Source organism: Streptopelia decaocto, assembly GCF_964273445.1.
Source record: "Streptopelia decaocto genome assembly, chromosome: 4".
NCBI classification, from domain to species: Eukaryota; Metazoa; Chordata; class Aves; order Columbiformes; family Columbidae; genus Streptopelia; species Streptopelia decaocto.
In genome coordinates, this window is record NC_138658.1 from 68956633 (window position 1) to 68980859 (window position 24227).

The window sequence follows — 24227 nt, forward strand, 5'->3', positions numbered from 1 at the left end:
TAAGCCAATGGAGTTTTTGGAGTAAGGCAGTGCAAGGGACGCTTGAATACAGATTCATCAGCGTTTCTTCATTTGCCTGCCTAAAGTACATGCTAAAGCCTACTTCTTCATTTAAAGCCTATGATGACCCAATAAATGACAACTTTAAATATAGATAATAACTTTTAAACTAACCTTAATGATACAACACATGCCTTCTCTGGACAGCAATCACTTTTTTTAAGATATGTCATTGTAGCTTAAATATTGGTGTTTTGGGGTATTTTTTTCTACAGTTTTAGGCATTTACAAAAAACAGTGGTAAAGTTTTAGTCTGTTACCTCCTTTCGCAGGCCATAAATACCTAATGTGTTGTGTGACTCAGGCCTCTGCCCAAACAGCAAGACTGCTAGCAATTACAGTGAGATATTTATCTGGCTTTTTCTGTTGGAATATCTGTATTTGTGTACATGTGGGCAGAGCCCAAGGTCGTTGGCTTGCTGGATGTAGTTGAAGGCTATCACTTTATGTATTTTGAGTATATCCTTGTTAGTGTAAACACATGTGAAACAAGGCAGGGAAGGTTATCATAGTGTATGAATGAGAGAGATGAAATTTTGATGACCTGTTTCAGAAGCAGAGGGTGCTTTGCAGGAGACTGAAGCCAACTTGCCGGTCAGTTTGCAGAACCACAGAAGAGCCCAGGTTGAAAGGAACTTTGAAAGATCGTCTGGTCCAACCTGTCGTGGGAAAGGGAGCCTAGATGAGATCAAGCACCCTGTCCAGCTGCATCTTGAAAACCTGCAGTGATGAGGAATCCACCACATCCCTGGGGAGGTTGTTCCAGTGATTCGTTGTTCTCACTGTAAAAAAAATTATGTTGAGATAAAACCTTTCCTGGTGCAGTTTGCACCCAGTGCCCCTTATTTTCTCCACATGGCTCCTTGTGAAGAGAGCCTCCATCCTCTGTGTAGCTGCCCTTGAGGTACTGGAATACTATGATAAGGTCCCATCCAAGCCTTTTCTTCTCCAGGAAGAAAAGACCTAAGTCCTTCAGTCTTTCTTCATATGGCAGGTTCTCTAGCCTTGGATCATCTTCATGGCCCTCCTTTGGGCCTTCTCCAGTTTGTCTGCATCTTTCTTGACTTGTGGGGACCAGAACTGTACACAGTACTCCAGGTGTGGCCTGACAAGCGCTCGGTAGAGTAGGATGATCACATCTCTTCTCTCTGCTAGTAATGTCCCTGTGGATGCAGCCCAGGATCCAGTTTGGCTTCATTGCTGCAAGGGTGTACTGCTAACTCCTGCTCAGCTTGGTGTCCACCAGGACCCCCAGGTCCCTTTCAGCTTTGATTCTGCCAGTCCCAGTGCAGGACCTTGCACTTGTCTCTGTTAAACCCCACACTGATTCTGCTGGCCCACTCCTCCAGCCTGCCCAGGTCACTGGGTAAGGTGACCTTCCCTTCTGACGTGCCCACCTCACCACCTGCTGCAGTGTCATTAGCAGCCTTGGTGATGGTGCTCTCAATCCCATTGTCCAGATCATTTCTGAAGATGTTCAACAGTGTGAGGCCCATTGTCAATCCCTGGAGGATCCCATCTGTGACAGGCTGCCAGCCTGAGTAACAGCCACTGATCACCACCCTTGGATTGGAGCCTGGAGGCCAGTTTCTTGCCCATCTCACAGACCAAGCCAAGTTCTTCTGGGTGACTGGTTTGTTACTAAGCCAGGTTTTGCTCTGGGTTTTGCCATCAGTAGACTTGAGCACCTCGAAGAGTATGCAAGAAGGAAAAATAACTTGGACTGTGAATTATAGTAGGAGAATTCAAATCTTTTGTCTCACGGTCCACAGCTACCCACTCATTTGTGCTATTAAAGCCACAGCACAGAGTACATGCCCACAAGTTTTAATAAAGCAATCGTAACTACCCCGAGGATCTTGTAGATGACAGTTTCGAGGACAACAAATGCGTTAGCAACATGTTTTAACTGATGTGTCACGCTCTGCTTGATCAGCCATGTCTCCAGATCTTCTCTCTTGTAGTTTTACCGTGGTTAACCTGGTCAGGTTATACTTGTTTAAGCTGCGCAAAATGACAGATTAATTCTGCGTCAGTGTTTGGTGCTGTCACTCTTGGTTTGATCAGTGCGTTACTGTGGATGTGCTTTCCCTTTTTTACTGTAGAGCCTTTCTTTACCGAAAGACGGCTCGTAACCAGAAAAAGGCTGGTGATAATAGCTTTATGTGCTGGAATCATGGAAATAAAGAGCTCAGCGAGAAGAGCTGTGGGAAGAGAAAAGGATTTATACCTTGAGCAAATCAGAATGGCTCTACAATAGGTGCCATTCCTGCCTGATTATTTGGAACTGCAAACTGCCTGTGTGTGTTTTGGGCACCGTGAGGCTGGGCTGTTTCATATAGCTGTCACTCAAGCAGCGTGAGGGCAATTAATATGCATATTAATACAGTTATAAACAGGCTGCTCTGTACAGTCTTCTCGCTTTGCTGCTAAATCTCTTGTCCCAACAGCCAGCTGAGCAGTACCAGCAAAACTAAAATGCCGGCGTTGATGAGGTCTGTCAGCTTTTGCTTATGATTTTAGTCAGGGAGACATATGTGACGGAAGCAGATGTCCGTAGCTTTTCACCACCAGGATTCTTCTGGATGTGTTTCATGCCTATCTTGTTCTTCACGCTGCAAGACAAAAAATCCAATCTCCAAATGTTGCAGCATTTTCTAAGCTGTAGCATTCCCTTTTAGGAAATTCCACAAGGTATTTTGGGGTGTGTTATATGTGTATCTTTGTCTTCAGTAACAAGTAACTGATGCAGATTTTATTTTCTCAAGGAATAACCCAGGCAGCTTGTGTTGAACTACTGTTAACAAGTGCTTTTTACAGTGGGAAGGTGAAAATTCAGTTTGAAGTTTATTGGTCTTTCCCTATTCAAATTATAAACGTCATATTTTAGCCATGTTAAAATATCCAATATTGTTGAAGTAAATTAAATATAAAGTATGTTCCTCTCTGTGTAAATCAAGTGAAATAGGACAATATTTTAAGCAGCATGGGCAATAAGTCTGTTCTAGCAGAACTGGTAGACACCTCAAAATTTGGCGTTTGGGGGCTGTGTTCCAGATGCAATATCATCTGGCTGCAGACTGACAGAAGTGATCATAATGGGTTTGTGTTCTAATTTCTACATAGCTCACTTGTAGTTTTCATTTTTAGTAATTTGGCCACATTTATAGTCATGTTCATTTTAACGATGTGTAAAAATCTGTTGTAGAATGTCACTTGGTGTTCCCTGCGCTACTAATAGAACAAAAATTACTAGCTCTCAGAAATTAGATTTCATTTTACAGATCGTTTTCCAAAAAAAAAAACCCTTAGAATAGCATGTTTGGAAGTTTTGAGATTATGTGTAATTAACTAAAATCACTATGGTAACTGCAGCTTTTGCAGAGTTTTTGGTAATGCCTAAAACAAAGATACGTCGTAAAACCACGGTTATATTGGAGGAAAAGAGAGGGGATTTCTTCATACTGGCAGAGGCATTGAAGGTGAAAAATGAAGAGAAAGCTTTCTTTTCTAATTACGATTTTAAGTCTCCACCTAATACTTTAATTAGCTTTTCTCAGCATTGGCTCCCACGGCTGGATACCGAATTCCTGCGGGATTCTCCTAGACCCCAGAACGCTTTAATGCTTCAGCTGGTTGTTCTGTATTGTTCTTTGAGGGAACTGATGGAGGCGATATGAAAACGTGTGCTAATAAGTTTCCCTATCCCTCAGAGTTCCTCCTGCTGGAAAACATTTTTCAGTGCTGCTGCTCCATCTCCATTTCTGCCCCACGCAGGAGTTGCCACTCAGGAGAGTATCTGCTGGAATTGGATGCTGAATTAATTCACTTTTTACTGTGCCATACAGCAAGTTACATATTGCCGAGGACACTGCAGAAGAGCTTTATGAAATCACTCTTGCCCTTTGAAGTATTTGTATCCATCATCAAGCGTCCCGGTTCTGTCTGTCCTGCATCAGGTTCTGGATAAGGCTTAAAAGCTGGGACTGATGTTCCCATCCCTGTATCAGAGACCAGAGCTGATATTACATACCATTCCTTTATAAGTGCTATATTATTTCTGTTTTTCACTTTCAGTTTTTCCAGTTCAGGGTTATTTTTGAAGTTTAATTATTTATGTGCTCTAATCTCATATTATTTGTCCTTTTGCAGTGTGACTGAATGTTTGAGAGCTTTAAATGCATGTTCGATTAGAAAAAAGTGTTAGAAAAAAAGGTCATGGTGGAATTGACAACATCTTAGAACCTAATATTCTAGCTTCTATTATTTTCAGTTCTATTTTTTTTCTTGAATTTTACAATATCCTGATCTTGCAGGTTTTATCCCTTTTTTGTTCAATTTTAAGGAAAACAGAAAATGTAGTACCTTGCAAGTATCTGATGTTAAATTTGATGGTTAGTAAGCAGCCCTGTGGATTACTAATGCTCTTAAGTTATTTGTTCATATGCACTCTTATAGAAGTTTTATCTCTAATGACCAAAAAAGCTATTTGGGAGAGAGCACTGTTAAAGCTGATAAATCCTACACTGTCTGTGGTGTTGGGTTTTTTTGTTAATTCCCATTTGAAATACGGTATCTTTGCATTCTTCTGAAAACCCAGGCCAGAGCGGTAATGAGTTTGAATGAGCCCGTTGTTGAGGTAGAGTTTCTTATGGTGGATCTATTTAGCAAGATGCAGCTCCAACAGCTGTGGGTTTGGATAAGTCCAATGTGGTAAGTACAAGGAGAAGGCTCTGCAGTGTGATGTTGGAAGGGCTGAGGGAGGATCCCAGATGTTCTTCCAGCTGGGTGGGTGGCTGCACGAGATGCCAGGACATGGAGCACAAGTTCTTGCTGTTGATTTAAAATTCAGTTTTCTTCAGGGCTGGGGAATTTTTCCCAACTGAAGGTATAATTTAGGACATGTGGCTAATCCCATTAGCCAAATGACTTATTTTCATTAGCTGACTTCAGATTGCCCGCCTCAACTGGGGCCGAGTAAGCTAAGAAGGGGCTTCTGCAAATCTTCCCCTACTGTGGAATTCAATAATTCCCCTACTGTGGAATTCAAAAGGCTGACAGCAGATGGGGCTTTTAGCACATGTCCTGACATGTATGAAACTCATACATGTGATAATATTGTAGTCTAGTCAAGTCCACTCCTTTTCTGGTGGTGCTTGGTAGGGTTGTTCCTGACAGCGATTTGCATGCAGTTGTCTTACTTGTTTCTCAAGAGTTCTGAAGCCTTGGGAACACTTTATGGGTTTGATTTGTTTCCGTCTCTAGAATTTTCTCTTAAAATAGAGACAAAATACATGAAGGATTGCATTTAAAAACCCTTTTGACATAATAAAATATTAGGGTTAAAAAGTCAAGAAATAAAGTTCTGAATTGAAGCATTTTTTGGTCTGCTTTAAATGTAGCTTCTGAGATCATTCCTTAAAATACAGTCCCTACCTAAATAACTATATGCTATTACTCAAATAAGACGACATGTTCTGGATTGGGTTTAAATGACTCTGAGTGTATAGCCACCCCCCTTCACTTAAAATAATTGTAAGAAACCATTAATGCTAATTTTCTTCCTAACCATATAAAAACCAGTACATGTTAGAGACCGGAGAGTGGAACCTGCTGTTCATTGTGTTCCTTGTGAGAGTATCCAAAAAGAAACACCAGAGGTTCTGCAAAAAGCAGAATGGGAAGTAGTAATTATATTTTTTTAGTGCCATGGAGTCATACAAACCAAAGCTCTCTCATTTTCCTCTCACTTTTCTCATGTATGCAACCTTTGTCTTTCCCCAACTATTGTCTGATAGTTTAGATGGCCTTTGGAACAGTTATTTATTCTTTTTTTCAAATGAGAACCCAGAGTTCACTATAGCCTTATGAACTATAAAAGTAGCAGTAATAGCTTGGGAAAGACAGGTTGACAGGTTAGTGGAGGGGTTTCCAGCTACAGCCTCCACAAGTATCAGTGGGATCAATGTAGCTTTAGAAATTGTGAGCAGACAATAACACTGATTTGCCTGCAAAAGTTTTGGGGCTTGGTTTTGGTTTTTGTGTGGTTTTTTTTGTTGTTGTTGTTTGGTTTTATTGTTTGTTTTTTTTTAATTATTTAAATTGAAAAGATTGAGATGGAAGAGAAAAAACCTTAAATATTGTAGATTGGGTAGGAAGTATATGTTACACATATTGTACACAGAGCATAAGGTGGCCATTGTGCTAAATTCTGTATGGACAAAAATGAGTGCCAGGGAACTCATTATATTTTTTTTTTTTAAATATTTTACAAACAAGAATATTCAAAACATATATATATATTATGGAAATTCAGGTACATGATACAGCTATGTATGTGTATATATATATCTATATCTTTATCTTAGTTATTCAAAACGTGGCATTTTGAGTAACAGATGAGAGAGATTCATGAAGGCCAACTAGTGCAAATGAACTGATGTTGAAGTTGAAGGAACTGCATTGTGAATGCTTTGTGGACAGTCTGTCATAATTCTTTTATGAACCATCACTGGTATTTAAGAATTGCCCTACTGTCCCTTTGTAAAAACTTTCAGCCTGGTTTATAGTTGCATTGTCCTTTTGCGACATAGGAATGTGTGAAATCATAGAAAACCTTTTGCAAAGTTGTCGCATTTTGTTACTGTAGAAGGCATCTCACCTGCTTCCATATGGCACAGATGAAACTTTGCTGAAGAGCAGCTCTGTCTCAAAATTTATCACACTCATTTTGCCAAGCGGGTAAACCTCTACATCAGAATAGTGTCATTGAATACATGGATTTTTAATTCACTGTAAAGTGTATTTATAATACAAGCTTTGAATTCCCGCTGCAGTGGGAAGTGTTACCTCTTTTGTTGTGAATAGTTTGCTGGAGGTTTTGAGCAAGTGAATAGTCATCGCTGGTGTCACAGGTGTTAATATAACACAAATGGTGTAGGGATAGGCGCTGAATTATGTGTTAACACTTTTCCAATAAACATTTGTAGTATTGTTCATAGAACTTCTAAGCATTTTGCTTTTAGACTTCTGTAGAATGAGTTTTTCTTGCCGGAACCTGAGCCCTCTCACTTTAATGGCACCATTGACAATCTTTGGAAATCTGTGCCTGAAAATGAGCTGTAATCAGACTTTGCCTGTAATCGGACACTTAGAGGGTGATCTTACTTTCCAATTATATTTGGTGACATTGCATCCTTTATAGTAGAATAGATATGTTGGGGTTACTCCTTTGCAAATAGTGGCCACTTTGGATCTAAGGTTTCTAAAAAGAAATAAAACCAAACCACTTTTTAAAAAAGGTTTTGCTATTCTTTTGAAAACATTATAATTCATTTGATTTCTTTGTATTCAATACAGTGAACTTTTAAATTATTTTTACCTGCCAGTGCTCTATATTTAATGCATACTTCAGATATTCTGAGGGTTTGTTTGTGAGTAATGAGAAATTCTTCGAGACTATTTCATACATTCTGCGTTCTGTTTGGAGCAGATTTCAGGTTTAATGGACCAAATACTTCTGGACAAATTTGGAAGGAAACATCCAATAGCGGTTGCAGATTTCTACTGCTACTCTTCTTTGAGCTCAAATGTAAAATATTTAAGTTTGGACCAACTTCGAATCAATTGACTTTGGTTGTTCCATTTTAGACTTCGCTGCTTTCACTGGTTTTGGATGAGTGTCAATGCTCAACAAATTCAGCACGAGGCCGTCAGTAGCACAGATGATTACCTGAAATAACTGGCCTTTCAGGAGTCTGAAAGTGTCAGACATAATCGTGTTCCACATGTATGGATACTACTGTTCAACCTGTCTCAGAAGTAACCTTTCAGAATTTAATTCTGCAATGTTCCATGGGTGAAAGATGATCTCATGTACAATTGCATTATTGGGTTTTGGTTGCTTGTACATATATCACTACATTTCCCAGTCAAACTTTGACACCAGGCAACTGCTCTAGAGACAAATCTTTAAAGTGCTGAAAGATTTTTTGCTACTCTTGTAACATGACAAATGGAGAGCAGTTTTAAAATTGCTAGCCAGGTTAGGTAAGAAGCTAACTCATTGCATGTGGCACAGGGTATTTGTTCCTTTATAACATATAAGCAGGTTTACTGTTTGGAATCAACCTTTTTCATAATGTCTTATTTCTTGATATTTGCCTTCAGACATGTTAACTTTGCAGTGTTTTTACAATATGAAAAATAAATGCATGATAAGCATTGCTTATATGATAAACATTTCACAAGGGGAGTTCCATACTTATTTTGGTCTTGTCTCTTCTTAACCTAATTCCTTGGGTAATGCAGGGTTCTCTTCAACCAAGAAGCTGAGAAAATGAGGACTTGTCTCTAGCTGCTTAGTATGGCTATTTACATTCTGCACTGATACTGGATTGTGCAGATATCGGCAGTGAAACATTCCAGATCTGAGTGTAGCCTGACATTAATGAAATGCTTCCTACACATCTGGTATCAGCTGAGAATTCTGAGCCAAATCATGCACGTTGGATAAGCCAAGTAGGAATGGTATTCCTTATAGAACTAAAAAAAATACCTGGTTTGAAAGAATAGTTTGGGGAAAAGGTAAGCTGAACTTTGTAGATCAGAATTCAGGTTTATTTTTTATAATATGAATTTAAAAAAAATAAAGAATTTTAAATATTTTCACAGATGCCATCACTGCTGTTTGGGGTACCCTGTTATAAGGAAAGCTGTCTCTTTTGCCGTTTATCTGAAACAATTGCCATATTCGCGTTCTTACAGTAATTCTGTCTGCCTCTATAACATTAATTTTCTGGTTACAGTATTTTAACAGTAAGATACGTTTTGAAGTAAAGAACAGATGGTCATTAGCTATTCTTTGAGAGTAATTTTCATCTAACTCCAACTTGGCCCTGTTGCTGAAGGTAGAATAATGGTTTCTAAGTCTGTAGAGATTCTTAGGTGCAATTGTCAATTATTCTGTATCGTTTACTTTTCTCTTTCCCATGGCACAAGCAATCCTGAATACAAAATATCCTTGTTTCTGAACATTTTATTTATGGATATTGTACTTGACATGTGACCGTGCATATGGAAGTTTATTTAATGGCAGTATGCAAACATGCTGACCTTCCATCCCACAGTGCTGAAGCCATTTGTATTTGTTCAGCAACAGGGATTTTTAAGGCAAAAAATGTTCAAACCAGTCTTGTGGTGGGCCATGTCTTAGTGACACACCACAAAATCTAACACGGATCAGAAGTAGGTCAAACCAAATTCCTTGGAGGAATTAGGAAGTAGGTAAAACGGCATTTCTCCCAGTTGGAAGAAACTTGAAAAACCAAATGTTATTAGTAAAATTGGTCAGAGCTCAATCAGGATTGTGGAATGAGCCTTTCTTCCTTTCTGCAAGACGGAAAAGGACTAAGTAGTTTATATTCTTGAAAAGCCCTATTCACAGCTCTCTGCCCACTGAACGCCTTACTCTGAAATATTTCTTCAACTGTGATTGAAGGGAAGAGTCATCCCTGAATCAGCCCCCCTGAGGGTTTTGCTTATTGAGAGTTGCAAAAGATCATGGTATTGGGATTGTGTAATTACAGACTGCATTTTGCGAGGTCCAGAGGCCAAATCTTTTAAAAAGAAGAAAATAAGTAGACCTTATTTGGTCATGTTATGAGGCAGACAAACCCCTTTATCTGTATATGTGAGCGTTTGTGCAAACAGGTGATTGATTGAGCCCGTACCATTGCGAATCAGGAATCGCTTCCTGGCTCTCATGGCTTTCAGTTTACCCCTTCATAGACTGTGTTCTTATGTGACCTTCTCATTGCCTCCAACACAGGCCTTTCCACACCGACAGGCTTGCTATTGTAATATATATATTATATCCCATATGGAAAACCAAAGGAAAAATTGAGAGAGCGCGTTCTCACTTGTTTCCAAGTATCTTTAATAAACCTACTCAGTTGTGGTGCTGAGGGAACTGTAAATATAGAACTAATATCTTTTTACAAGAATTTGCTTTTGGTAATAGGAGTAGATAACATGAATGAAATGAGTGTCTTGCAAGCCGGCTCTTTACTCTGTCTTGGAAAGAATGGGAAGCCAGTTAAGGTACTCGTGCTGCACATTTTCCATTGATATTGCTGTCAATAAGTAATCTCCAGTATTTATTTTCAGTTCTGTTTTTACTAGGGCTTTTAAGGTCGTGTAGCCTAATAAATTCATGTTTTCATTTTAAAGGATTACCTGTATAGCCTACAGCTAGAATTTCAAAACTACATCCCAGAAAATTTTCTTAAAAATAATTATAATTGTTTTCTATGTGTCTTATCCTGCAATAACTGCTCTGCATATTGTCATGGGGTTGGGATCTGCAAGGTGGTGAGTGTTTTGGCGCCTAATAAAATCAGATTGAACTCAGAATGTGTTAGAAACTACCTTCTTTATTATGCTATTTATGGCATCGGTGACTTTTTTTAACATAGCAGTCTGTGTAGTAGAGACTTCTGGAATTTTGGACAGCCAAAGTATGATTATAAGTAAAATATTCTAGTTTTCTGTGTAATCATTGGTGAGATCAATGTCTTTCCAATATAAAGGGAAGATGGTTTAGTGTTCCTTTGTCTGTGAATGTAGTAGGGTAAGGTGGCGTGTCCCCTTCGGTCAGCACAGGGAACCCTCAGGACTTCAGTGTAATTACACCCTGTGCTCTTACACCCCATTAAGGGGTTTTCCATTGGCAAAGTGCTACTTTTTCCCCTAAGTGCTTGTTTTTTAAAGAATACATCTGGATTTACAATTTACAGATAGTTCAGGTCATTCCTGAATCTTGAAGAAGCTGGGTTCTCACCAAAGCTTCCCTGTGGTCTCAGGTTGGTTTTTTCCAACTGTGCATCGAGTTTTCCGGAGAAAATTTAAATCTCTAGTAAATATTTGGTGACACTTTTTAATCTCTTTGGAGTTGATGATCCATTCCGTTTCAATAGTTTGACACTGCAGCAATTTCTCCAGTTAGGTATATATGGGGACTAATCTACCTTTCTACTGTGTAAATTATATTTTATCGCTCTTCTTTCCATTTTTTTCTGTAAGGTTATATTTAGACTCTATTCCCAGTATTTTAAGGTACCACAATTTAGAATTTTTCTTTTTTCAACTTAACTTCCACATTAATCAATTTCTAAGTTGACTTTAGAGCTGACCTTCTCATTTTTAGGTTGATATTCGCCTTTCAGATTTGTGGTGGAGTTACGGTCTCAGCACTGAGCTTTTAGAAGAAGTTAATGTGAAAAATGGCACAGCAATTTGTAATAACTAAGGAAAATGCAGTAAAATACAGATAAATGATTTTCTGCTTCAAAGTTTTTTTTTGCAGCTATGCCACAGAGTGAAAATCAGACATATGATGGCGATTGATTGCGTTGTTGATTGCGTTGTTGGTGTTGATTAACTTCAAGAAGAATTTACAGCAATTAGCTCTGGTTTGCTATAGAGTTTTGCCTGAGTCATAAATCCTTTGGGATTTGCTGAACATCCTGAACAAACGAATGAAGATTTACGTTACTTGTATTTTTTTTTTCATCTATAGCAGTTTAATGACAAGTTCTAGTTCATCTGATGACATCGATGAGGAAGAAATCCAGCTCGCTCTGCAGGCCGCTAAAATTGCCACCCGAGAAAAGATCAGATCCAGATTTCACGGCAGTAATGACCTTATTCACCGCCTTTTTGTCTGTATCTCAGGTAGGAGAGTAGCCTTTAGTTCTGAGTGTGAACAGACTAGAGATTAAGTTGCAGTAAGACTGTATTTTGGGGCCCAAGCTGCAGACTGGTATAGAAAGACCTGTTACCTGATGGGACCTTACAGGATCAGAGATGCAGACGTCATAGACCTGGAGTGATGAAGAATTTGGGCATGCCCGCATGTTTGACATGAAAGTGCTTCCTTTTTCTTGGTGATGCCTTGTGTTTTCAAGGGAAGAAAGTTGATGCAGCAGTTGTATTTTGATGCAGAAAGGAATCCCTTGTTTCCTGCAAGGGACAAGGAAAATACGTATCAAATTCCAGATAGCATGAAGTCCAGAATATAACTTGGCCATTATGGAAAATTAATTTAATTAAATGTTCAGTTTTTATTTCTAACACAAGCAAGTGATCCTCTCAAAAATAAATATGAGGCCATTAGTGGTAGCAACAGACCATGAGCCAGCACTGTGCCCTTGTGGCCAGGAAGGCCAATGGTACCTGGGGTATATTAGAAGGGGGTTGGTCAGTAGGTCAGAGAGGTTCTCCTGCCCCTCTACTCCGCCCTGGGGAGACCGCATCTGGAATATTGTGTCCAGTTCTGGGCCCCTCAGTTCCAGAAGGACAGGGAACTGCTGGAGAGGGTCCAGCGCAGGGCAACAAAGATAATGAGAGGAGTGGAGCATCTCCCTTATGAGGAAAGGCTGAGGGAGCTGGGGCTCTGGAGCTTGGAGGAAACTGAGGCGTGACCTCATTAATGTTTATAAATACGTAAAGGGTGAGTGTCATGAGGATGGAGCCAGGCTCTTCTCGGTGACAACCAGTGATAGGACAAGGGGTAATGGGTTCAAACTGGAACACAGGAGGTTCCACTTAAATATGAAAAGAAACTTCTCAGTGAGGGTGACAGACACTGGAACAGGCTGCCCAGGGGGCTTGTGGAGTCTCCTACTCCGGAGACATTCAAAACCCGCCCGGACACCTTCCCGTGTAACCTCATCTGGGTGTTCCTGCTCCGGCAGGGGGATTGGACTGGACTGGATGATCTTTCGAGGTCCCTTCCAATCCCTGACATTCTGTGAGACAAATTTGTTTTTTTTTTGAGGGTGGTGTAATAGTCTAGTAATGGTTTACCCATTCTCCCAAACTCCCAGGTGTTGCTGACCAGCTGCAGACAAACTATGCTAGTGATCTGAGAAGTATCTTAAAGACCTTGTTTGAAGTTATGGCAACCAAACCTGAAACAGAAGACAAGGAAAAGCAAAAGAAAGGTAAAGAGACTTAAAGATTTGTTTTTTGTAGTGAATTTCTGCTGTAGCCCCATGAAGTATTTGTCAAGAATTTCCTTAACATACTGTGACCTTTTTGGCAGGGCTTAATGTACAGTGATTGCAGCTAAGTTTAAAAAAAAAGTCAAGGAAAAAGGCTGTAAATGGGCTGAAGTCACTGGAAGTGTCGGTACAAGTGTCGGTACATCTTGAGGCAAATGTTGAAGGAGTTAAACCCCTCAGAGTGCGTCTGCTCATCTCCTTATACCGATGTGTAACAGAACAGTGTTTGTAGCACATATGGTCATAATATAATCTATGCAGGACTTCACAGATGTTTTTTTCTGGTATTGTTTCACACTGGACACGTTTTAATTAACCAAGACATGCATGTTTGATTTTGAAGTTTAAGTAGCTGTGTGAAGAGAGCAGACTAGAAGATGAGAATGCTTAGGAAAATGCTGAAATCAGGTCTGTCTTGTAGAAATTGCAGAATGCTGAATTTGGCATTAAAATAAATTTTTAAAAAATTTAAAACATACCACAAACAACAAAAAAAAAAAAACCCACCACTTTTGAATTCTAGGTAACTAAGATAATGGACCCAGAACTAGATCATGAGCCAAAGCAATAAGTTATTTTCTCTGTTACCATTTTGGTTATTTCTTTTTTCAAAAAGGCAAGTCTGCTAACTTATCTAAAATAACCGCATCATCCCAGCAAGACTGCAGTTACCTTTGTCCTTTGTTATGATTAGAACTATCAGCATCTGAAGGTTATCAGAGCTGTCTTTTTTTTTTTAAAACCTCCCTTATCTCTTGGTTGAAAACTTTTCTTTTTCTCCCAGTTTCATGTAAAAGCATTGAGGATTTTATATGAAACACCAAATTAAAAGTTGTTTAAATTTAGCAGGAAAACCTCCAGTCCAACCCAGTTCTGCAGTGGGATAATGCACAGCATGCATTATAGCTCTCTATTACTTGTGGTTCAAAATTCCACAACATTTTTATGGTGACAGGATGTCATGATGTGAAAAGAAACTGGGGTTTTTTCATTGGCAAGAAATATTTGGCTTAGACAGAATTGCTAAAGAGAGGATCAAAGAACTCCTGAACATTCAAGCGAGAGAAATAAACTGGAGCTGCAAAGAATTTTCACTAAGAAATATATTAGTCAACAGTACTTGGTTGGAATAATTTCTAATGGTTTAACTATTAATATTGCATTAAAAATGTGTTGATAACAGTAAGCATAAAGAAAATGAGCGAAAGTCAGGGACTTTTGGGATGAAGTTTCTCTTTGATATATGTGATTTGCTGTGTATTATTCACCTGGGGAATCTCCGGGTGTTCTTATAATCTACTTCTTTGTAAAGGAATCAAGAATAAGGAAGTTAGAACAGACGGCTACTATAATGTAATCCCAGAAATCCTAACGTGAATATTTAAAGTGCAAATTGGAAAAATATGTATTTCAGTACTTTTTGGTTTGTTTTGCAGCCAATCAAGGTTTAAGGAATGCAGCGCTGGAAGACTGTGCTTTATGTCAAGAAAGTATATCATCCTCAGAACTTGCAGCAAAAGCCAGAGATGGGGACTTTGAAGGTACTTTATTTTTTCTTGGGAATTAAAATGAGACAATGCTGATATAATTTTTTTAAAATAAGTAAATAAATGAAAACTCTTTAAAAGTTTGACTCTGGAAAACGACTATGAAATGTTGTCATAGTATGGTTTAAAGCCAGATAATAAGATGAGCATACTTCTTTCAGATTTTCTTCTGGCAGCCTAATGAGACTCTGATCTACAAATTGTCATAACTCTATATGAATTCCTGTGTATCCGTGGAGAAAGGTTCTGTATAGTAAAGGCTTTAATGTAGCCTGTGATGTTACACGTGACAAGTTTTAAAGGGCTGTGTAAGATGCAAAGCCCTAAGTAAGATCATCGCAGCTCAGTCTAAAGAGATCTTTTATATAGTTTGCTATATGTGGAGATGCTACTTTTTCCCACAGTAGAAGTACCTTTCATATTTTCTTCACTTTTGTCTTCAATATTATGAAAATATTTTGATTATTATTTTCATATTATTCACTATATAACTTCAAATAAAAAGTTTTAGGTAAGTTTACTTTCATCTCCCTGAATACATGGTAAGAGTGAAGGAAAGTGCATGTCTAAGTCCCAAAGATTTGGATGGGGTCCAAGCATTCTGAGAGCTCAAAAGTTGTTGTTTTTCCTTTTAAAATCTGTGTTGCTGCAGGAATGCTTAGGAGTCAGTTATGGACTGTAGCCCTTGTATGGTAAACTTTGTATTAAAAATGGATTAAAAGATACCAGAGCACTTGCAGTCAAAGAATAAGAGAAAGTAGATGTATGAGAATGGAGCAAACAAGAAAGCAATCAGCTTTCATCTTCAGGACTAAGCGGTGGTTTCAGCACACCAGGAGCCCAATTATCGGAGTGGTGAGATCTCTGTGGTCAAGTGAGAAATAAAAGACAACCGTCAGCTGTGAAACTGCATCTAAGCTCGCCAGAAATTCATGTGTGCAGTAATTTCCCTGCACTTTAGAACTTTGATCAGTCATTGTCTGTTTGTTGCCATACACTTACTGCTGTTCCAGTGAGGGGTTTTGAATGCAGGGTGACAGAGTGGAGTGACAAACGGTGTGTGTCTCTGTACGCAGAGGGGGTGACCAACAGAATAGAAATGTAGGTTCATGTCTTTTGTAATAGAGATCAGAAATCACAAGGAGGAGAAAAAACCTTTTGAAGATTGCGTTTTGGAGTAATGCTACATATTTATAAGTGATTTTGTGTTTATATAAAACCCATAGTTTGCTTGCTCACCAGTCTTCTGAAGCTGCAGGCTAAAGGATCTCAAATCTATTTCTTTAGAACAGCAGGGCTAATTCATGTATAATGCTCTGTAGAAATATTATCTCTTCTGGAGGAAGATGATTTGGTAGCAGATAAAGAACTATTCAATAGTAATTTTAATTGATTTTTCTTTTGTGCCATAATTCAGATTGTCACAGAAGGTGCAGTAAAGAACAAATCTTTAAGAAAAATCCTTACCATGTATAGACTGTATTGGAAAAGAATGCAAGAGATTATTCATTCTCTACCATTTCAGTTCATATTCTTTTGTTTTGAATCGATGCCTGATGCTGTCAGTAAATTTGACTTACAGAACTTGAAAGCAAGTTATTCTGAACTGCAGGATGCTGAATAACCTCCTCACAGTGGATGTACATTTTGTCACGGCAAAGTCACTTCACTTGTCTGGCAGGTTATTCAGCTTTTAAGGTTCTTCAGCTTTTCATGGCATCTTCTATTGGCAAGGGGAAGGTTTTATGTTTGGAGAAGTGCAGCCTGTGTCTTGGGATGTTATTTATTGAAATAGAGAACAGCAGTCCAGGAGCTTAGGGGATGTTATGGTCACATAGGAATGTGGTAAAGGCTAATCTCTGGAGTTACAAGGGCCCCTGCAGCACCCAGGCAGCGTGAATCAGTCATGTCCTTGACCTGAGCGAATGGTAGAATCCAACCTGTAGCATTAATAACACATGCAGATGACTACAGCAAAAACAGCCTCCTGCCTGCACCTTTGTTCCCAAATAGCAGATTTTCACGTATGCCGGTGTGATGGAAGGCAGAACCTTGTGGGATAACCAGGTCCCTTTTGAATAAGTAGACTTGGGTGCCAGAGTGAACTCGGCTGCCTTCACCCAATGTGTTCCCATCCTTTAAATGGAACCTGCAGGTGCTCTGCTTTTGGTACCCACGCTCACTCACTGGGAAGGTGTGGACGCCTCTGAATCCAGCTCCTCGCAGTCTTTTCTCTGGGAGTCTTACTTGGCTTGTGTGTAAGTGGTTGTGCTATAAATACCTGCTTGTACAAATCGGTACAGCCCCTCGACTGTGTAAACTACCTGGTGTAGTCTGCTGTCACTCAGCTTTCACGTTTGCTGATGGGCAGGAATTTTCTGTATCACAAAGAGACAGAGTGTGCTGGGGAGCATGTGGATGAGCTCCACCTTCCAAACCAGAACAGACCACGAAAAGTCTACAAAAAGCGGCATCTGAAATCGGTCCATTTGTTGAATTTGTGGGAGCTGTAGAAACACCCATTGTTTCCCGTTTCCTCCAATACATTCCAGGCTTCTGTCCCTTCAGGTCACAAGTGGTCATCGCTGGCAGCACTGTACAGACTTTCTTCTACTGAGGCATGCAGTGATAGCTAATGAGATACATGTTTTTGCCATCCTTAAGGCATCCAGGATGAGGGATATACTTAGAGCAGTGTTTTAACCTCTGCAACTGTGTGCCTTTCCCCTCTTATAACACCTTCCCACCTACTTCATTTTTGCTGGCCACTGTGGAAGCAGCAGCCCCTGACTTTGGGCGATGTTTGAGTGCGGGTGGAAGATGTCTGGTGGTCAGGACAACCTTTACTGTATGAACATTGTGCCCTGTTTCTTGCACCAAGCCTGGTGGGCTTGTCCTCCAGGCCAAATCTGGGCCACAGGCCACCCATGGGAGCGAGTACATCGTGGTCATCTCTGCAAGTGGGTGCAGTGCAAAGTCTGGGAGCGTTGCACCAATCTGCTGACAGCATGGCACCAAAATTAATTATGTCCTTTTTTGTACCTCATTTCTACACTTCACGTCACTCTCAGTGATTTCAGCTGAAAGTGAAGACAATTTAAAGCAAATGAGCACGTCAGTGGCTCCTCCCTTCTGCCATGGTGGCAGAACATGAGCATGTATCCAATTGAGAAAGTCCCGCAAGCTACCTCCCAGGAAAGCTTCTTCCAATTATCAAATAAATCCCTCTTATGGAAAGTACCAAATGTTTAAGATGGCTTCCAATCAATGGTAAAAAAGAAAAGGAAAGCAAGCCCAGCAACCTGCACAAATAAATGCTTTTAAGATTCTACTGAAGGTTCCAGCCTCTACTCAGATTATGAAGATGAATCGTTTGTTTTTGTCAGATTTCTCATTCTTACTGTATATAAAACCCACCAGCTGGTCTGGATCATAAAACAAATATGAGTGCTTATTATGAGCCAGCTGACATTGGCAAAGGTAGAAGAGTTAAATCCTGCGACCTCCTGAAGGTTGAAATAGAATGAACTACGGATTGGCGTTCCAAAACAAAAGCATTTTTGAAAGTACCGGTGAGCCTAAGGTGTATATGTTCATCTTTGCAGTCCTAAGGCTCTAGGACTTTATTTAAAGGAAGCATGTGTATTTATACTTCACAGAATATAAAAGGCAGGGTATATTTATAGGGAGAGAATGTAAAGGTTTATATTTTCCTCGAATATAAGAGAAATTTATGCAATATTCTGTCAATGAGTTATAAATACAGTGAAATTTCATGCCCTGGTTCTATGATGAAGGAAATGGCCAGTGGGGACAAAGTTCTGTGTATAAACTCAAAGCAAATTGTAGTGGCAGCTGCTTAGAGGAAAAAAACAGGCTGGACTCTGCTACTAGGGGTTCTTGCTCTGACTTGCAGTAACAACAGAAGGGACCCGTGTCCCGGGACCCTTGGTGGCACTGCCTGTCTCCCTGTGTCCTGCTGAGCCACCAGCCAGCGTGGGGAGCGGGTTATGGGAAGTTCTGAGATCCAGCTTGGGACAAACCACTGTTGGGTAACAAGCTGGCCAAGAAGTTTGCATGGGACTGTGAGTGGGCAGCGTGGGTTGCACATGAATTACAGCAAACCTCTGCATTTGAAAATATAAGAAAATTACTCTTAGTTAGAGTGGTATTAATGCCGGACCAGAGCTGAGTCAGCTTTAAAAAAAAACATCAGGGAATGTGTCTGGGATCTTGTTTCCAGCTCCAATACAAAACTTGCTTTGCCTTAGTCAACAGTTTCCCATATATTTACACACAGAGTAACTTCTTTTTTTTTGTCTTGATAAGGATTTTTATGTATTAATTTCTTTATCAATCTGTAAATGTGATCAAGGATAAATCCCTGCTCACCATATTTGGGAGCATTATGTTTATCCTTGTGAGCTTGGTGATTTTAATAGTGAACTTTGGCAAATCTGAGTTTTGACCATACATGTATTTTGGGGTAATTTGCTACTCAGGAGGATTCATCTATTGTGAATGAGGGAAGGTGAATATTTTTAACAGTCAATGTTGTGAAGTTACAGACTGGTTAAGAAAGCGAGTTACACTCCCTGTCTAGGAATAAGCATGAGACATCTAGAAATCAGAAGATTTTCTCAAGGAAAATCAGAAAGCATTTATGAAGCTGTTGGTGCTCCTTGGAAACATTTACTGCAGCATCTCAGCTCTCTCTGCAACCGTACGCTCATTTTCACTCCTCATGCCTTCAGCACCCGTACAGAGCTGCCGTGCTCGCTGCCACCCACTTACAGCTCCAGCCATAATGGATTTGCTGTGGCTGCCCATACAAATAATTGCTTGTGCCAAGTGGTGTTAGCATCTGTTTGCTGCATAACAGCACGCTATTTCTCCTTGATCCCTCTCCATCTCGGAATATTCCAGCCCACCCACTTTTGGCAAGTCACATGTTCTCGCTGCTCTCCAACCAAGAGCACCTTCATTAAATTCATTAATTTAAGGTCCTGGGGCTGGAGCTCTTGTTGCAATAGGAAGTCCCAAGGTCACGAAAACCCACCCATGCTTCTGCATGCAGAATCTGATCGCCGTGAGTTAGCTGTCAACCCAAGCAGAATGCTTCAGTTTTATTTTTGTCCTTTACATGCCAATGGCTACTCTATTAGTTATAATGATGTCCAGCAACACTTTCTAAATGAAAGAAATTAAAGTGTTGCACAGTTAAATGGCCAAACATATTCTATCAACATAACTTTTAACTTTTTACTTAGTCGACAGCTCTGCTTACACTGTGCGAGAGAAGAATCAAGCATCAAGTTTTCCAAATTGAGGCAGTGTTTTTTAATCAACTGAACATATTTAATCATGCATATAAAATTACAGGGTTCTGTACAGTTTTTAGGTTGTATTGCGATAATTTGATCTGACTTATGTTTTAAGAATTTGTCAGAGCCTTTTACCTTTTCGAAGTCTGTCCCTCTCTGTCAGCACAGTGTGGAACTTGTTGTATCTTCATTGCAGGAGGAGAATACATCCCATAAGTACTGTAAAGCTTATCCAGCTCCACAATGACATAACTAAGACTTTGATTAAGGTTGAAATTTTTTGTCCTAAAAATACAAATATTGAGCGTTCTCCTGGCATGTAGTGTGTCGATCTGCATCATCAGCTTGCTTCTAGTTTGTATTGGTTGGCGGCTCTTACAGGGGAAAGATTCCTAGTAACGGTTAGATGGAAGATCCAAGTTGCTGGTCCATCTGATTTAGAGTGAAGGTTTGAACCATATCCTTGTGTCAGTCGGTGTTTTCCATCAGAGTGGTTCCATTACACCTAAATAATTATTTGGCCCAAAGAATGAGTTGCTGATCATGTACCTGTACAGAGTGGACATGGGATGTTGTTGCTCAAGGTCGTGTTGAATCAGGCGGAGCAGGTGCTTGAGCCCAAGTCTGCAAAGCTCCATGCTTTGGGGAAAGCATTTAGACTTGCACTCCATCCTAAGAAGGCTGTTTGACAAAAGCTATCCTTGTAGCTCATAAATATGTATCTCTTTTTTTTTCTCCCTCACCCCCAAAATTTCAATCAAATAATGTTGTTGAAGCGGAAAATTTATTTTTATTGAAAAACTTTGAGTCAGCTGTAATCAACATTTAATCTACTGAGCAAGGCTAAAGATTACTTTGGCACACTTGCCTCCTAGGAATCTTATATAAAAGTCAGAGATTGCCCAGAATGACATGCGGAAAATTATGTTTGATAAGGGACAAAAAGGTTCATCTTACCATGGCAGTTGAAGTGAGGGGTGAAGTCATGTCACCTTGGTTTCTCTACTTTCCATGCTTAAAACTATGAGTATTTACTATTCCTGCTTTCATCAGAAGAGCCACAGCGAGCCCTTGTGACCTTTTTCACAGCTGTGAGGATAATGCACTTTGACGGCTGCAGTGGTGTGAGTTCCACAGGCGGCTGCAGGACCAGCCCCCTTCAGGTTAGTTGGGTAGGAGTGTAATTGGAGTCATGCATGATGTGCTCTAAAACCCACTACATGTTGATGCAGGAAGAACTCCCGCTTTTTCTGCATTAGGAATATTTTATAAAAACAAAAGATGCAGAAAGAGTCTTTCCTCTGAATTGTCTGGCCTTAACACAAACACCGCCACAAACTTAGGGTTTAAGAGGTGCTGTTCAATAGGGAGTGCTTGTTTTCTGATTTGTTTTCTACCAGAGCACAGGTTTGCTGAATTAGGCCTTCTGCAAGTTCCAGCACCTGTTGAGATTATTTACCTCCCCCAGCCCTTGACCCAGGCTCCTGTGTCTCAGCACCACTAAATAAAATTTCTGGTCTAATGTTGTTTGAATCAACACCGTTGGTGGGTCTGGGCTCTCATCTCCTTGCTTTCTGGGACACAGAGATGTTCTCCTTGGTTTTCTAAGATTAGGTGGGACTGCGCAGATTTGTAAGATTAAGTGGGACTGCACAGATTTGTCAGATTAGATGGGAGCTTTTGCACATATTTAAGCAAAATGAATTTGCATGTCCTTTTTGACAATGTTTACAGCAGCTGTGGTTTTTATCATGCCTGTGCTTTTCTTAGAGCTAAAGCTTCAGCATCTTGGATTTATATGAGATTTTTAACTTTTATACAACAGAAAACTCTTTTAGCTAATAAAGTTGCAGAGACATGATAAGATGAATTCTAAAAGCTACAGCATAAAACAAATAAAAAAACCTATAAAATTTCATGATTTATGGGAGATCATAATGCAAGCTTTTTGAATAGTTAAGAGTTGGGAATGCCGTTTCTTCTTTTATTAAATGTCTTTTTCAGTCTTCGCATTATTTAATTTTGTCTTGTACCTTTGTCTAAATTTGTTTCTTATTCTTTTAAGTACTCATTTCTCTTCCTTTCTCAGCCTTTTTTCTCTACATGCTTTTAATGTTTTCTTCTAAGATTTATTTCTGTAGTCTTTCTGTCTCGTTAATCCTTTCCTCCCCTTCCTCCTCCTCTTTGATGTTTGTGCTGTGGTCTCCGCCCGTTTCCCAGCAGACTTCTCTCCGCTCTCATTGCACGATAAAGCAGGAGGCCAATTAGCCCACGAACAAGGTTTTTCCCTCCATTCCTTGCACAAATCCCCGAAGCACGGGCAGACGCTGCTTTAGAGCTGCATGTTTCCATTTGCTGCTGTACGCAGAGCTAATGGAGCAGCGTAGCCGGGAGAAGAACTCAAACATAAAAAGCCTCGGGGTGCGGTACTGCTTCCAGCACGTCTTCAGGCTAATGCTGGGGGTTTAATTTGTATAACTCACTCTGCCCCTCATATTGAAGCTTTATCCCCTTGTGAGACTGCTCTTCAGAGAAAATTCCGAAAACCTGTTCTATAAAAAGCCGGATGATTCAGTAGTTTGTAGATGTAAGTCAGAGATGCCGCTCGCGAGGCTGAGTGAGATGAGGCTTGTGAAGGGGACCTGGGGCTGGATCCCATCGCTGCTGGGGCACGTGGGTGCTCAGAGCCCGAGTCAGTGAGGGATTCAACCTTCCTGCCAGCGTCAGCACTTCAGCTTCATCCAGGATTGCGTTTAATTTCAGAAGTGCATACTCTCAAAATGAAGCCTCTGTGTTTATATGCAGTGTAAGGACTTTTTTGGTCACAGCTGGAAGCAAAGGCATTGGCCTCGTGGCCCACGCTTTCTTATTTCAAATGTTACTACAAGTCTGCACCACTGCATCATTTTGGACATTCTTCTCCTGCTTTCTCCCTACACAGACTCACTGACTGTAGCTGGGTGATGAGGATTAAAGCAATTAATGTTTGTGCAGCAGTTTGAATGTTAAAAGCCATTACATAACAAAGTGTTACTATTTGGGGGTGTGCTGCAGTGCAGCAGATCTCAGTGCGAGCAACGGTGAGGTTCTTAGGGACATGGTGAGGTTCTTAGGGACGTGGTTTAGTGCCAGAGGTAGGTTATGGTTGTACTCCATGATCCTGAGGGTCTCTTCCAACCAAAATGATTCTCTGGTGTTGGGAGGGCGCTGAGCCCCAGCAGCAGTGGGGCACGGGGCTGGTCGTGCAACCCCATCGAAAGGCCTTACAGCTCTTGAGTCACTGTCTGGGGACAATGTGCCCTTTGGCTCACTCAGCCGGTTCATCACATGAATGCATTGGTAGATGTGACACCAGCACGGAGGTAAAGAGAATGCCTGTAATGTGGGAAAGCATTCTGTAGAGAGGGTTGTGCTGTTTCTATACATTATGTACCACCAAGATGTAAATTTTTTTTGCAAATAGAAAAACAAAGTTTGCAGGTGAATTCATCTGGCAGTCAAGTAATTCTGTAACCAGGAACTATGGATTATACGACTATTATGAATTTATAAGGTGGTTATTTATCAAACTTGCTGTTTCTCATGTTGTTTGTTTGTTTGTTTTTTTGCATTTTTTCTCTTTATTTAGTGTTGCAGACAATTAAATCCATACAAGGTCAACTAAAAAAAATTAACATTTTTAACATTGCTCTTCAAGGGCAACAACAGGAAAAAAAATAGCAAACATCTGATAAGCTGCTTTCTGTCCGTGAGCTCCAGAGTCTTTGTGGTGGTGTTGCATTAGTTTATAACACGTCTGAACTAATCATGCTCTAATGCAGGGGTGTCAAACTCCTTTTCACTGGGGGCCACATCAGCCTTGCAGTTGCCTTCAAGGGGCCGAATGTAATTTTGGAAGTGTATCTCTGATCTAAGGAAAGGAGCGATCATGGTACCAGCTGCTGCAAAGTTGCAGCTCGCATTGGTATGCTTCAGTTTGGACAGAAAGAGCCTGTGTTTTGTGGCTTTCCTGTGAATATTAAAATTAGCCACTAACTGAACATGGTAGCGCACCTGATAGTGCAGTTGGTAAAGCATTGGTAGCAAAGTAGGCATCTTGCCAAACCTGCTTCCATCAGCTCTTTGTTCCTTTGTGAGGGAGACCTGGTGGCACAGAGCTTGAACAACCTCTACATTTTGGCGTCTAAAATCAGTGAGAAGCCACAGGATAGTTAAATCCTCAAAAATATAAT

The 24227-nt window shown here is 40.1% G+C and overlaps 1 protein-coding gene across 2 annotated transcripts in view; it reads left to right on the forward strand.

Annotated features, from left to right (window-relative positions):
• Positions 1-24227, forward strand: part of ZFYVE28 (zinc finger FYVE-type containing 28) — a 160036-nt gene that overhangs the window by 130135 nt on the left and 5674 nt on the right. For both annotated transcript variants that reach the window (XM_082050423.1, XM_082050424.1), the window contains 3 exons: positions 11639-11793; positions 12948-13064; positions 14561-14665. In XM_082050423.1, coding sequence (XP_081906549.1) covers positions 11639-11793; positions 12948-13064; positions 14561-14665 — 377 coding nt within the window. The remainder of the gene's footprint in view (positions 1-11638; positions 11794-12947; positions 13065-14560; positions 14666-24227) is intronic.